At 34.6% G+C, this 15,000-nt stretch overlaps 1 protein-coding gene and 1 long non-coding RNA gene across 2 annotated transcripts in view; one reads left to right on the forward strand and one right to left on the reverse strand.

Annotated features, from left to right (window-relative positions):
* Nucleotides 1–15,000, reverse strand: part of LOC137618151 (uncharacterized) — a 626,348-nt gene that overhangs the window by 504,626 nt on the left and 106,722 nt on the right. The window lies entirely within an intron of this gene.
* The window catches only part of LOC137618150 (protein O-mannosyl-transferase Tmtc3-like), a 513,133-nt gene that overhangs the window by 497,303 nt on the left and 830 nt on the right, over nt 1–15,000 (forward strand). The window contains exons 4-5 of the mRNA XM_068348178.1: nt 10,224–11,040; nt 12,932–13,633. Of these exons, the coding sequence (XP_068204279.1) occupies nt 10,224–11,040; nt 12,932–13,153 (1,039 nt within the window). The 3' untranslated portion in view covers nt 13,154–13,633. The remainder of the gene's footprint in view (nt 1–10,223; nt 11,041–12,931; nt 13,634–15,000) is intronic.

A 15,000-nucleotide genomic window follows, 5' to 3' on the forward strand; every position in this document is an offset into this window, starting at 1 on the left:
CACCATGATTTAACCTTCACTTTCAAAAAGCGGTAGATGCATGTATAAAAAAGACAGAAAAGTGATTCAAAATATTGACCATGATTTAACCTTCACTTTTAAAAGAGTTTTATGCATTTATGAAAACGATAGAAAACAGATTCAAGCTGTTGACACCATGATTTAACCTTCACTTTCAAAAGCGTTTTATGCATGCATGAAAATGACAGAAAACAGATTCAAGATATACTATATATATATATATATATATATATATATATATATATATATATATATATATATATATATATATATATATATATATATCATATATAATATATATACAGTATATATATATATATATATATATATATATATTATGTGTGTATATATATACATGTGTATGCATATAATATATATACATGTGTATATATATATATACATACATATATATATATATATATATATATCACTAAAACAAAAATTTCCATGATTATATAATAATTGAAACAAACCCAAATTAAAAAAAGGAAAAAAATGTAACGTATACCAGAGGATGAAAGGTCTACTTCAGAAATATTTTCCAGAATTGTGCAAGAAATTTGAAGCTTATTTACCATCTCTGTCCATCATATATGGATTCCCGAAGATCCATCAAGAGGCCAATTATTTCTAGGCGTAATTGCGTGACGTATAATTTATATAATGGAGAGAAAACAACTCCCCATTTCCTTATTTACTGAAGTCTCAGTACAAATAGAATTCCCTCAGTACCTGAGTAATAAAATTGATACCTGTACCCATTTTCTTCAAGTTGATTTAAATCAATATTTCAGAGTTTTACTTTATTTGTAATAGTTTTTATCTGAAATATATGGTCTCCCAATAGGTACTCTTTTGTCTCATGTGTTAGCAAATATTTTCATGTTTTTTTTTTTTTTTAAACATAGCTTTTGCCTGAAACTTTGGTATTACATGGGTAAGATATGTTGATAAAAAAAAATGTTATTCCGTGTTATCTTATTATATAGATAACATTTTAGAGTCAAAATAGTCTCCTGCGTTTTATTAAATTCAAAGTTTGAATAGTAATTACAAATTACTAACCACCTTCTATACACATGTATTCTGTTATGAAGCTGGCTGTCCTAAATTCAAGGCTTACAGAAAATTAACACATCTAGATTCACATACCAGTGCTTTTTCGAGTAGCGCATAACCTACAATATTAGGGTTATTACAACTCTATATTTAAGAGCATATAAGTATAATCATGAATTGATTTAATATGAAATTAATCCTATTAAAATAGTCTCCAGACAACATGAGTATGATTCAGAGTTTATTGAGAAAGTACACCTTAAAGCAAGAAAAAAATACTGCTGTAAAAGAACAAGAATTCTTTATTCCCAAAACAAACCAAGACAACACTTTTCTCAATGCCTGTCAGAAAAATTGCAAAATATTTGGGATACAAAATATAATTTGATGGTTAAAAAGACTTCGACAAAAGAGAAAAACAAATACACTATAAAGCGCATATATATATATATATATATATATATATATATATATATATATATATATATATATATATATATAAATTATTATTTGAAACGTGACAGGGACTATATTTGAAAGACCGCAGATTTTGAGTAATGAAAAGGAGAACATAAAGATGCTCTTAGAAGAGGAAATAGAAGAAAGGCAGAGATGATGAGTACGGAATATGCAATGATGGATGCAATATCATTGGAAGGAGAAAGGATTAATGAAGATTAATGAGGATTAGAATCATTTAAATATTCAAGAACTATGATCTTTAATACAGGGTATTTAGCATTAGAGCATTAGACTGAAAGGGCAAATCAGACAATAGCTAGGTAAAGTAAATTTGGAAATGAGAAATCGCCGGTAATTAAAAATAAAAATCAGGCTATACATAAGTTTAGCGAGTTTTTTGTGACAGTATGGACATGAGTCATGGTATGACAATGAAACAATATCCAACAGATTTTGTAGACTTGAGAACCAAGCCTTCAAAAGAATATTAGGAGTAAAATGGCAGGACAGGATTGGAAAGGAAACTATAAAAGAAATTACTCGAGTGCCTTGTGTGAATGAAATATGGTGAGGGATAGATGGAGATGGTTTAGACATGCTCTTCACACTCCCCAATGAGAGATTAGTTCACCAAATTTAGCCTCTAAAAGGGGCTAGAAGAGTTGAAAGACCCAGGAATACATAGCTGTGGATTATGAAGCGTGAAGTAGGAGATACTGAATGGGGAAGTTTTGATTTGAAAGCTCAAGATAGAGACGACATGAGAAATCTAACCGAGGCCCTTAATGTCAGTAGGCGTAGGAAGAAATAATGATGAGGATAACAATGGCTGATGCCAACTGACGAAAACAGGTAGAAGCTGTTTTAATTAAAAACTAGAAATCTTTATATATTCATCATAGTAATTTCAAACTAATTTGTTTTTAAATAATATCGTCATGAACAATTTAGCCATTCTTAATAGGTTGTTAAAGCATATAAAAACACCGCCTTGAATACTGCTGCCTTTGTCTTAACCAAGCTGTTTTGTAACTATTTTAAATCTATAACTACTTTTTTTCTGAAGAGGAACGGAGATGGTCACTTCGAAAGCTCAATAAATTTCCTTTTTTCATAAATTATGGGTTATTTTATTCATCATACATACACGGAAAATTGTGTGTATAAATAAACACACACACATATAAATATATACAGTATATATATATATATATATATATATATATATATATATATATATATATATATATATAATATAAGCTATATACTCATTTAATTTTGTGTAAGTGCTAATGAACATATTTAGAGCACTTAGGTGTTAAATGTGCGTTTTCTAACCAATTTTTGACTGAGATTTAATCCTTGATTATCGTGCGCAACTGACGCCATTAGGTCAAGTCATTAGCATTATAATCACAAAGTCGATAAATAAATCAAATAGATGCGAGTTATTAATACTAATATTAACAGCTTTATCGTCCCCTTAATAACGTTCCATCATTATCATTCGATTACAACCGATAATGCTTCGATACCGTGCTATAAAAGGAATCATAATTACCCTATTACCAACGCCATTGCCATTACCACTGCTTCATCACAGATCCTTTATCACTGGCCAAATGACTATTTCTCCTCTCATCAAAATTACTCTTTAAACAAAGGGAGCAAAATGCCAGGAGCAAGAGTGAGCGAGATTTACTAGGATCGTGAACCTTCCAAAAACTCGCATGATATGTGATGCGGAGAGTCACTGAACGAGTGTAATATTATGCACCAGGGAACACGATGTTTTGCTTACGGGGAATAATTACGCCGGGGAGTCCCACCGCTCAGCTTTTGATTGGTCGTTACGTGCCAATAGACTGGTAATGGAGGCATTTATCATGTGATGGGCACCCAAGATAAAAGATGAAGCGTTGCGCGCTAGACTTTTCTCGCGTTAAAATGTAACATAACTTGGTCTTCTGAATTAGACGAAGGAAAAGGGACAGAAACAACCCTTAGTCCAGTGAAGTTGTACGAAATGGCAGGGATGGTGATACGTATGTTTTTCGTACCAGTTGCAACATTTACATGTTTCGTTGTGTGAATTCTGTTGCATCCATGATAATGAAAATGAACTTTTGGGCTACAATTAATCAATAAACCTGAAACGTTAGCATTAAAATCTTACAACACTCCTTAAATAGCTTTGAAACCAGGCAAACTTTTGTTCTCGACATTTACGTTCACGTCTTGACCAATGATTCTTTCAAAGCAATTATATACACCTGTAATACTTACTTATTTGTAATGATGTTCATGTAATTTCTCTTTAAATTAAAAGTCATTTTTTAACACATGGCTTTCTGTTGGCAGTAACTTCCATCATTAAATGCTGAATACAGTAGAGTTTTCTTGGCTCAAACGCAACGCCTTATCAAAAGGCCTTAGGGTGCTATTTCGAAAACTAGAGCTATTTTTCTACATTAGCTTAGAGTTAACCTTTACCAAAACAAAATTGCTCAATTTCTAAATGGAGATTTCCAAGAACACTAAATTTTCTAGAATTCGGGTGTATTTCATTTCTAGTACATTCAGGTTCCATGAATTAAATAAAGTACAAATCAGAAACTTCATTTAACAAACTACAAGTTGTTGAATCGTTTAAGTCTATCTATAGCCAACTCTCTTACGGAAATAAAGGTTACGGTCGCAGAACTAAGTCGACGCAATCAACCAGACGATAAATTTAATTTTTAAATGAAGCCGTCAAACAAAGGCACGGAATACTCAATGTAAGTAGAATAATTGATTATAAAGTCTCGGAGTGACCAAACACCAATGAAACGTACACAGAAAAAAGGAACACAAAAAGAAATCTACAAAAGGAAAGACATTTTCAGATATGCAAATCAAAAGCTGGTTTTATATTCTGTCTGTATATGTGCTGTATACTCCGGAAGGATGGTTAAAATCGAATAGCCAAAAAACATGTAAATTGTCACCTAAGGAATGATTAACACTGACAGAAGTACCATATTATAATTTTTACAGAAACAAAATTCAATTTAGAACTTTATTAACCAACCAAAGATGAAAAGCTTCATTCATAATAAAAATATAGCTATAAATAACAACAAAATCATTAATAATAATAATAATAATAATAATAATAATAATAATAATAATAATAATAATAATAATGTAGTCATAATTAGTCTAATCTATTATTAACTTGAAAAGTTACTCTAAGCAGCATAACTTCAAAGTACCTTAAAATGTATAGCCTACGTTTGTCAAGGAACTTAATTTAAACTAGACGTGAATCAATAGGATAAGATTCGAATGCATGATAACTCTCTTTCATGGTAGATCATCAGAAAAAAAACCAGGCCCCAACCAATATGAACTGATACTTTTTATTTCTTAGTTAAAATTTCTTATCAAATACTCATTGCACATGTTTAGGAGCTGTCGCTCTATGATTTTCAGTAACTACAGTAAAATAAATATATGAACACAAACACACACACACCCACACATACATACATACATACAAACATACATACATACATACATATATATATATATATACATATATATATACACATATATAAATGTATATATATATATAATATATGAAAAATAAGAAGAGTTAAGTAACCAAACATGTTTTGTGAGCTTCCACGTTCAATTACACAACCTATTACTGTTTACATCAATGAAAATGTTTACGTGCTATATACAACAGCAATATCGTTATTTTGCCACTGTATAGTTCATACGTATCAAAAACTGAGTATACTTAGAGTGTTTAAAATGAAGAGGTAAAACGTGAGAAATTATAACATTAAAATTCAGTGTAAAATTCTGTGAAGATCACAGAATCCATAGACGGAAATAGCACAGCCTGATGTTAGTTTTACACTAACCAGACTTTTTGTTCACGGCTTTCATCTTGGCATTTGGCCATATGGTATTCATCAAATTGGGCAACAACTTGTTTTCAGCATAGAAACCATTACTGCAGGGACCCCAAGGCCCAAGGCGGCCTTCTTGATACGAGTCGAGTATGTGAAGCCAATACAGTGTAGCTACCCGTAAGAAATAGGCTACTATGGGTTATTATCAAATGCCTTGTTGTCCAGCTTACAATAAATGATATTCTCTCCTAAAACCAACGTATGATAAATAACTGATACCACTATACTGTAATGGATATGTTATGTATACCTTCCGTTTCTTTACGATTTCATATAGCCAAAGAGAATAAAATATATATTGGCTTCTTAGTCGCTTAACAGTCTTAAAACTTTTAATAATGTGAAATTATTTCTTAGAATATCGCCCATTGCTTGCAAAAGGTAAAAAGCTCGTAACCGCCAACATTGATTCTAGGGATCAAATACAAGTCCGATTGAAGTGGAACGTTCCTAAGGCACAACACTTTTCAATCTGGAATTCCCAAAAGTTCTGCGCACAAAAGACAACCTGGTCGTTTTATTAATGAAGCGTGTTTATTTCTCGAGGAAAAGCACAGAAAATCTATCAATCTTGATTTATATATGTAATGCAAGGGGGAAAAAACATGTTGGGGGTTATGAATTATTTAAAAAACTAACTTACTGGCAAAAAACGAATGAAATATAATTTGATCGATGCAAACATAACTTTCCAAGCACGGTGACCGTGCTTAACTCTGGTTGAAACTATACCTTACTCAATGATAAAAAACAATGCATTATTCGAGAAATACGAGTGGAAAGCACTCTACAGATAACTGATCGTAAACAACCAAAGACAGGGAACATACTAATGCCTATACATGTCAATATATTTATTATTTAATTGGATTTCTCAGAATCCCTCCAACGACAAGAGTACTGTCAATACGCACTGGTGATGTATTCTCCCGGTTAACACTGCTTTTAACCTGTGATTTTGTAACACCAGCTTGGTATACAATAAATGTATAAATCTCCCATGAAGAGTGGCAATCAAGAGACGCGGCACTAGTTCCACAATAGCTTTCAACTTTTTTACTTCTAATGTGTAGTTTATGTTTTAGCTTGCCTAGAACTTGGATTGCCACATTTGTTTACATTGGCGTTCTTACGTTTCTCATATATTTATTTCATACACTTTTTAAACCATATTTTACATCAGAGAAATTTAGCATGTACTGAATAGACCATTCTATCTGCCTTGGATGGTTGGATATATTACTAAATTCTGATATACAGAATACTGAGAATACAAAACTATTCATAACACATGGGATATTACCACATACAAACAAACACGGACAGCATGACTGTAGGAGCGACATAAAAAATTAATATTTGTGTATACATGCACATCCATTACATCCAATATACTAAAGTCTTGTTTTCTGGTTGGTCCTTCATTGTTCCGCACTGAGAGAGAGAGAGAGAGAGAGAGAGAGAGAGAGAGAGAGAGAGAGAGAGAGAGAGAGAGAGAGAGAGTGTTAGCTAAAGCCCTCCGGGCACAGACGCAATCAAACCTCAGCTTTCGATACAAAACACCGACAGTTCATTATTGCTTTACATGTGGACAATGTATACGAGTTGAGGGTCGCTAAAGCAGCATTGTTTATTTATCCACCTGAGTATTGTTTCTAGGCTGAACATTTTCAGTCCACGGTCTCTACGGACCTTGTTATTCACTCACATTCGATGAGAACAGAAACCAAAGTAAAGTATTTGTTTCCAACAGTAAAAGACGGTTTCAGAGAGAGAGAGAGAGAGAGAGAGAGAGAGAGAGAGAGAGAGAGAGAGAGAGAGAGAGACGCTCTGCAAAGAAATGACACAAACAAATAGACAAACAGGCGTGAAAATAAGATCCCTTGCAAAATTCACGGTCATAAAAATGGTCCGACATGTCTGTACTCTTTTGTCCATGAATAAATACATATCGCACGCAACAACCATCAAGGGGAAGCGTATCAGTAACAATCATAACAAGCCGATGCATCATAACGTTAGCAAGATTACCCGGAAAACGCGATTGTGAATGAGAGTATAAATATATGAAGATCATTCAGGAGAAAAATAAATTTAACATGCATCATCAACTAAACAAGCTCGAAAAGTCAAGTAAATAGTGCATGTCTCTTTCGTTTTTTTTTTTTTTTTTTTTTTTTTTTTTTTTTTTTTTTTTTTTTTTTTTTTTTTTTTTTTTTTTAACAAAACTAGCCCTTACAAAAATTACAATAGGTATGGGGTAAATAGTATTTCATCCCTATAATACTGTATAAGGATACCCATGTCCAGACAAGCGGCTAGTTTCTTGTGAACAATTTCCGAAGAATCTGATAGGATTCACGTCTTCAAATAGTTGGGAAAAAAATGGCATTACAACATATCATACACCAATGGTAATACCATAACCATCAATGTTGGAAAAAGTAAGCCATAACTCAATGATAGGAAGCTGCTGACACAAATATTGGGGGAAAATCCAATTATGGCAGAGCTTCTGCATATAAAAAAAAAAAACCTAGTTTCCGGACTGTCTAGAACTTTATATGATGTAAATCTCAAGGTATTTGAGAATAAGGGGTCGAAGATAAGGCAAAGTACTGTCAAAATTTAGTATGATTAAGCTCAGCATTTCCTAAACACAGAGAATCATGTCTTCTGAGCAACATGCGATATCTGCTTATCAATATGTTTTGTCTTCTTGTTGTTCAATCTCAAATTCAACTGGCTTCGCGATTTACGCATCCAGTTTAGGTATCTGTAAAGATTATTGAAAATACAAGATATCGATAAAAAGTTGAAAGTCAAATGGAAAAGCGAAAAATTAAAGGTCGTATTGGAAAATAAACTGCTATCTATAAGAAATTAGAAAAAAAACCTGCCTTTTAAAAAAAAAAAGCAATTTCAACCCTTTGTCTATACGTCCATAGTGATAAAAAACCGAGGAGGCTGAGTATCTACGGACAATGTACACATAAAAATCATCCAAGCTGGTTGAACAGCCGGAAATTGAGTTCAGAGTCTATCATTCTTTACACAGAAATAATGGCAATTCCCTAAACTAATCAATATACACCATTAATCTTGTACTTTTATTATTTTAAGATATCACCATAAAAAACACAAATTTAGGAGCACCGAATAGAAGGACGGAACCCCACAATAACAAAATTACACCAGTTGGAATATTGACAAACATTGGAGAAGCCTCAACGTGCAAGAGGCGATATTGCGTCCACGGTAAAGAGATGAACGGCTATGTGTGAAGGGAAGTTAGACGCACTATCAATTAAAAGAGTTTAACACTGTGAAAGGTAGCCACACACACAGTAAAGTAATATAATACTAAGAAGATGACGTATGAATGTTCCAATGACAGGCATAATTTTTTTTCCCTGGGGCCACAAGGCGAAGTAGAAATTTATGGCCATTTAAATTCATTTTTACTTTCGATGGTTAGTCATATGTGTGAATCATGAACTCACCTAACACTATTTTTTTCGCAATTAAAAACTATTATATATATATATATATATATATATATATATATATATATATATATATATATATATATATATATATATACAGTATATATATTAACTGGGCTCCACACGACGCTAGATGAGTTGGTAGACCTAGGGCTACAAGGCTGAGGACTATGAAGCGTGAAGTAGATGATGATGAATAGAGAAGAATTGATTTAAAAGCTCAAGATAGAGACGACTGGCGATATATCATCGAGCCCCTTTGCGTCAATAGGCGTAGGAGGAGATGATTTACATATATATATATATATATATATATATATATATATATATATATATATATGTATATATATATATATATATATATACAAATAAATAATATATATGTATATAAATATAATGTATATGTATGTATACACACACACACACACACACACACATATATATATATATATATATATATATATATATATATATGTGTGTGTGTGTGTGTGTGTGTGTGTGTTTGTGTGTGTGTGTGTGACACTAGTTAAAGTACCCAGTTTCCACAAAATGAGGGATATCTATTACAGAATACCAAGTTCCTACGGTGCAGGTTGGCTATTTTTTAATAAATGCTGTAAGTTGGTTATTATTTTTAATAAAGTTCAAGTATTCTAAATTCATTCATGAATGAAAACGTTCTCCTTGGGATATGAAATTAAATTCCTGATATAATTTGCTTTTCCTTCCGCTAGGGCCGAGGAGGGTAACACATACCTGAGCTTTTAATAAGTGTTTACAAATTTCTCTTTCAGCAGCAAACTAAATTGATTGAATTTCTCTAAAAACTAACAATTTCGGGATAATTTGAAACAACTGAATTCTCCATTCCAATTTTCTATCATAAACGCGCAAAGAATCTTTAGCTTAACAATAACAACAACAACAACAACAACAACAATATTAATGATAATAATAATAATTTTATCTGCCTTAATATTTATAATCAAAACCATTTTCCACCCTACCCAAGAAAACAGACGAACCAACTAGATTAGAAGAATAGGAAATAAGTGATAGTTTTTAAAAATACACCCACAGGAATACCATCTCAAACATAGTGTAAAGATCTTTGATATACTTACTAAAGTAAGCAAAAGACTGACAGAGTTTCAAGTTGAAAAAAGGGACTCGACACAAAGAGGTAATTTCTTTTCTCCTTTTCCAGGTGGAATGTCATGGTGGCTAGAATGCTGTCACGCAGCTACGACATGGGTGCTGGGGACAGTGACATCAACCCGACAACCTCCTCTGGGAATTCGGACGTCCCCCAACACCCTCCGTCTCCTGCAAACCTCGCTCCCCCAACCCCCTCACGTTTGGACCCCCTCCAAACACCGTCACCACCGCTACATTCTCCAGTGCCAACCAAAATCCCTTCTGCTGTGCCTTCTACAGTGACGCCATCGCTCAATACCACTATCTCGGCTTCCACTTTCCACGTGATCAACGTCGCTCTCCACGCAGCCGTCACCGCCGCCTATGTGGGCGTCCTAAAATGTGCGGGCGTGAGTCCATGGGTGAGGTTAGGTGCTGGCGCCCTTTTCGCAGCTCACCCCGTGCACGTGGAAGCTGTGGCAGGGGTGGTGGGACGGGCGGAACTACTGGCCGCCCTCGCTTTCTGTTTAGCTCTCGCTGCCTACATCAAGTATCTTCGAGGGCGTGATGACACCGAGAGGGGATCAGGGGGAGGAGGAGGAGGAAGAGGGGAACCTGTGGGAGGATGGAGGAGGGCCAGCTGTGGTCATGGCTGTGGTTGTTGGGACGAGCATCAGAGACATAAATCCTTCGACCTGGCCAAGTCTCATTCGGGAGGGGAAAACAACGCCTGGCGGTGCATGCAAATCCCCTCGTGGGCATGGTTGATGGCCAGCGTGGGAGGTGCAGGCGTGGCCATGGCGTGCAAAGAACAGGGCGTGACTGCCTTGGGCGTGGCGCTTCTCTTCCATGTGGCTGTCATCGTTAGTAACACTCACCAGAGTAAGGTAAGGAAGACACGCACCAGAGAAGACATTCGACGTTTAGGAACTGACACGTCCATAAATCAAAACATAGAGTTCTTCCATTACTTCTCATGCTTACGTAGTTATCAAATAAAATTTCTTATAAAGACATTTTGTGTAATGAGGGGAATGAATTGTTCCAAACACCAGGAACGTAAACATTTATTTATTACTTCAGCGATACAAAATAAAATATTCGGCGACATCCGTCATTTTCACAGGATTATCATAATCTATGAAAAATTGTGCATATAACGAAAACCCCTCTCTCTCTCTCTCTCTCTCTCTCTCTCTCTCTCTCTCTCTCTCTCTCTCTCTCTCATAATTTTGCGTCCCTTTTAGGGATATTGGAATCCCAACCATCCAAACCCCCTCGGAAAAAAATACATAAAACGTTCGGGGCAGGCAAAATACGCATTAATCCATATTCCGATACCAATTTCCATAACAGTTTTAAAATCCCTTGCTTATTACAATGGGAGATGATAAATATTCATTATGATTATCGAGAAAGCCCCGTGGGAGCGCCGAAAATAATACCCAAAATTGTTCATTATCTAACCAAATACGCTCTCTCTCTCTCTCTCTCTCTCTCTCTCTCTCTCTCTCTCTCTCTCTCTCTCTCTCTCTATATATATATATATATATATATATGTATGTGTATATATATATATATATATATATATATATATGCACACACGAGTCTACTCTAGTCAAAGCTCATTGGTATTATGTTTATAAGAAAAAGCTAGATAAGGTAAAAAAAGATATTTTAAAATTCTTAGCTATTGTAGATTCAAAATAGCCCTGGCAGGTATTTCCTACGGTTACATTCAGAAGTGAACATATGAGCGGTTGCATCCTCTCTTTCCAACCCATGTTTATGGTCCCTGGTTGCACATCATCCTTATAACCCTCGGTTGAAGAAAAGGAAACATTACATTATACTGAGTCAGAACACAACATTATTCTAATTCGCCATTTGGGGTCACAAATCCACTATACTATAACTCAAAGTCAAAAGGCAGAGCCGGTCTATGTAAGATTGCGTAATTTTTCATGCTGAGCACATACGTTCTATGAAATACTGCATATGGTGACCCTGGAAGAAGATACACTATTATTCCAGACATGGCCTCTGGATGTGTAACTGGTTCAGGGGAAATTTATTACCGAGTAAACTACTGCCATATAAACATGTGTACAGATATGCTATAGACGTAAGAAAGAAACAAAACAAAACATGAAAATACATCTAAACTATTCGAAACAAATACGATATATAGGATTTATACAGTAGATGCTAGCTTAAGAACATTCAATATTAAATTTCAAATGACGTTCATTTACAATCTCTAGGGAATGGAATCCTCACAAAAGATTTAAATATTATTAGATAATAATTTTCGTTGTCAATATAGGCTATAAACGAAAAATGTCACCAGTCATAGAGAAAATGAGAAACAACCCGAAAATTATGTAGATGAAGTTCACAGAATGCATCACACCTGGTAGCAGATGCACAAGGCTTTGCTTACAATTTTGTCGTTCCATATGAATAAAACATAACATAAATATCAAGAAATAAACTTTTCCTTGAACAATGAAATCACGGTTCTTTTGACAAAATAGCTACCATAGGTATAATTAGACATGCTGCTTAACCACACACAAAAACATACATATATCTACACTTTTTAACATACAGTATATATTTAAGGTTTATAGGTGGAAACATGGATGACAATATAACGATGTAGCATTTTTTACCATTGAATAATATCATAACTAAGTGTCCCTATATCATTCCCTGTCTCACCATTCTCATTTATATGAATGTATCATTTGTCTAAAATGATTTCTTATTTTACAGCCGGTACTCAGGGTCTTAATTCGGGAATTGTGGCCTGGATGTTTAGGAACGATATTGTTGTTGTGGGGTCGAGTGAGTGTGTCTTCATATACGCCAACGTTCACTCCGGCAGACAATCCTACAGCGCACGCGCCCTCTGTCTTCACAAGGGCATTTAGCATAGGCAGAGCGTGGGTCAATGCACGCTCGCCTCCTAGTATGGCCCGCCATCCTATCTTTTGATTGGTCGATGGGGGCAGTTCCCCTAGTGACCTCCATTTTTGACCCAGCCAATCTTGAGACCTTGATACTCTTGTCGACCCTTGCGGCGCTGGGCCGTGAAAGGAATGCGAGCGTGCTGGATGAGGAGGCAGAGAGGTCACAGCACGGTCAAAATCTATACATATCACAGCCACCATGCCTATCACGACCTGCTCAACAACAACATCCAACAGGGAGACATCTCCCATTCTTCGAAGGTCCATCACTACAGTCATCGTCACTCCAAAGAACGAGGACCATGGGAGTCCAAAAACCTCCAGTTAGTGCTCGCGTGGGCTCTTATGGTAGTGCCCTTCCTTCCAGCTTCCAACTTGGCTGCTTACGTGGGATTCGTAGTAGCAGAACGAGTCCTGTATCTGCCTTCCATGGGTGCCTCTCTCTTGGTGGCACTAGGGAGTCAAGCCTTATGGCACCACTTTAACAAAAGCTTTCATTCGTCAAGTAAGTACTTGAAAATATCACTTGAAACTATTATCCTCAAAAGATAATAGAATATTGGCTCATTAATCAAGATTGTTTAAAACAAACTAAACATTCATGAATCATATCCATTATTCTAAGTTATGTAAGGAATTTTTCTTAAAGTATATTTAATAAAGGCGGTCCTACCTATGATAAACAACACGTAATTTGCACTTAATATAGTCCAAATTCAATTCATTTTGAAAATAAAAAATCTGTTTCAATCACATACTTCAAGCAAAACAGTAAATTGCTTAGTTTTTTTAATTGCACATGAAATCAGTGAGCGCTTTTTCAAGTTTTCTGCTCTATCGTTGGAAGTGCAAAAACATCATATATCAGTAGATTCTTCTAAGATTTTATGAACGCCCAAAAAAATCTCTTGAATTGTAACACCATATAATTCATAAAAACCGAACACGACTTGATATTTTCGTTAGCGATTTATCATTACTCAAATTTTATTTATTTTCAAGTTGCAATTCCAGTCATTTTTGTTTCCAATAAATTTACGTTGAAAACTGAGAGAGAGAGAGAGAGAGAGAGAGAGAGAGAGAGAGAGAGAGAGAGAGATAATTTTACCTATATCATGAGTAATGACAACTAAACAAATGCAACGAAGCATTGCACATACTGACAGAAAATATAAAAAAAAACATCAGATATCGGCAATCACTTTTCTGAGCTTGTAGTGGAATTGAAATGTGGGTTTAAATCAATACAGCCTTCTTTAGCCCGACAAGATTATTTGTTGATTTAAATCAAAAAAATTAATCCATTATAAATTTTACACAATAAAATTTACAATTTCCATTACACAAAAAAAATATTTATTCGATGAGATTTATATATTAAACAAAATGTAGAGACATAGCCTTCATAACGAGTTGCTTGAAACTAAAGGAATTCCCAAATTACTAGTTTGTCCAATCTCATCGATACTAACCTCATCAACCTTTGAAATTCTTCACTGTATTTTGATTTCTCTCAACTGGAACGAGTCTAGAGCAGCAAACTTGGCTATCATTCCTTGCAACACCTTACTAAACGTAAGTGTATGTTATTGGAAAATGGTATTTGCTAACATAAGACTTAATAAATGTAAAACAACGACATACCTTTCTCTCCGCTTCTCAATTTATATACTTCTTCCATCGTTTAAAAGTTGAATCTACAGCTTCATTCAAAGCACAAAGAAGAGGTGGATAATAAATGAATAATTAGCAGTCATCTTGCATCAAAGAGAATATTAAAAACATAACATGCCTACCCTATACAATGTTGGTAAAATAAAGCAAATGTATGCAATACCAACAACGCCATCGATTTTAAGCAGATCATCTAAT

Source organism: Palaemon carinicauda, chromosome 24 (genome assembly GCF_036898095.1).
Source record: "Palaemon carinicauda isolate YSFRI2023 chromosome 24, ASM3689809v2, whole genome shotgun sequence".
NCBI classification, from domain to species: Eukaryota; Metazoa; Arthropoda; class Malacostraca; order Decapoda; family Palaemonidae; genus Palaemon; species Palaemon carinicauda.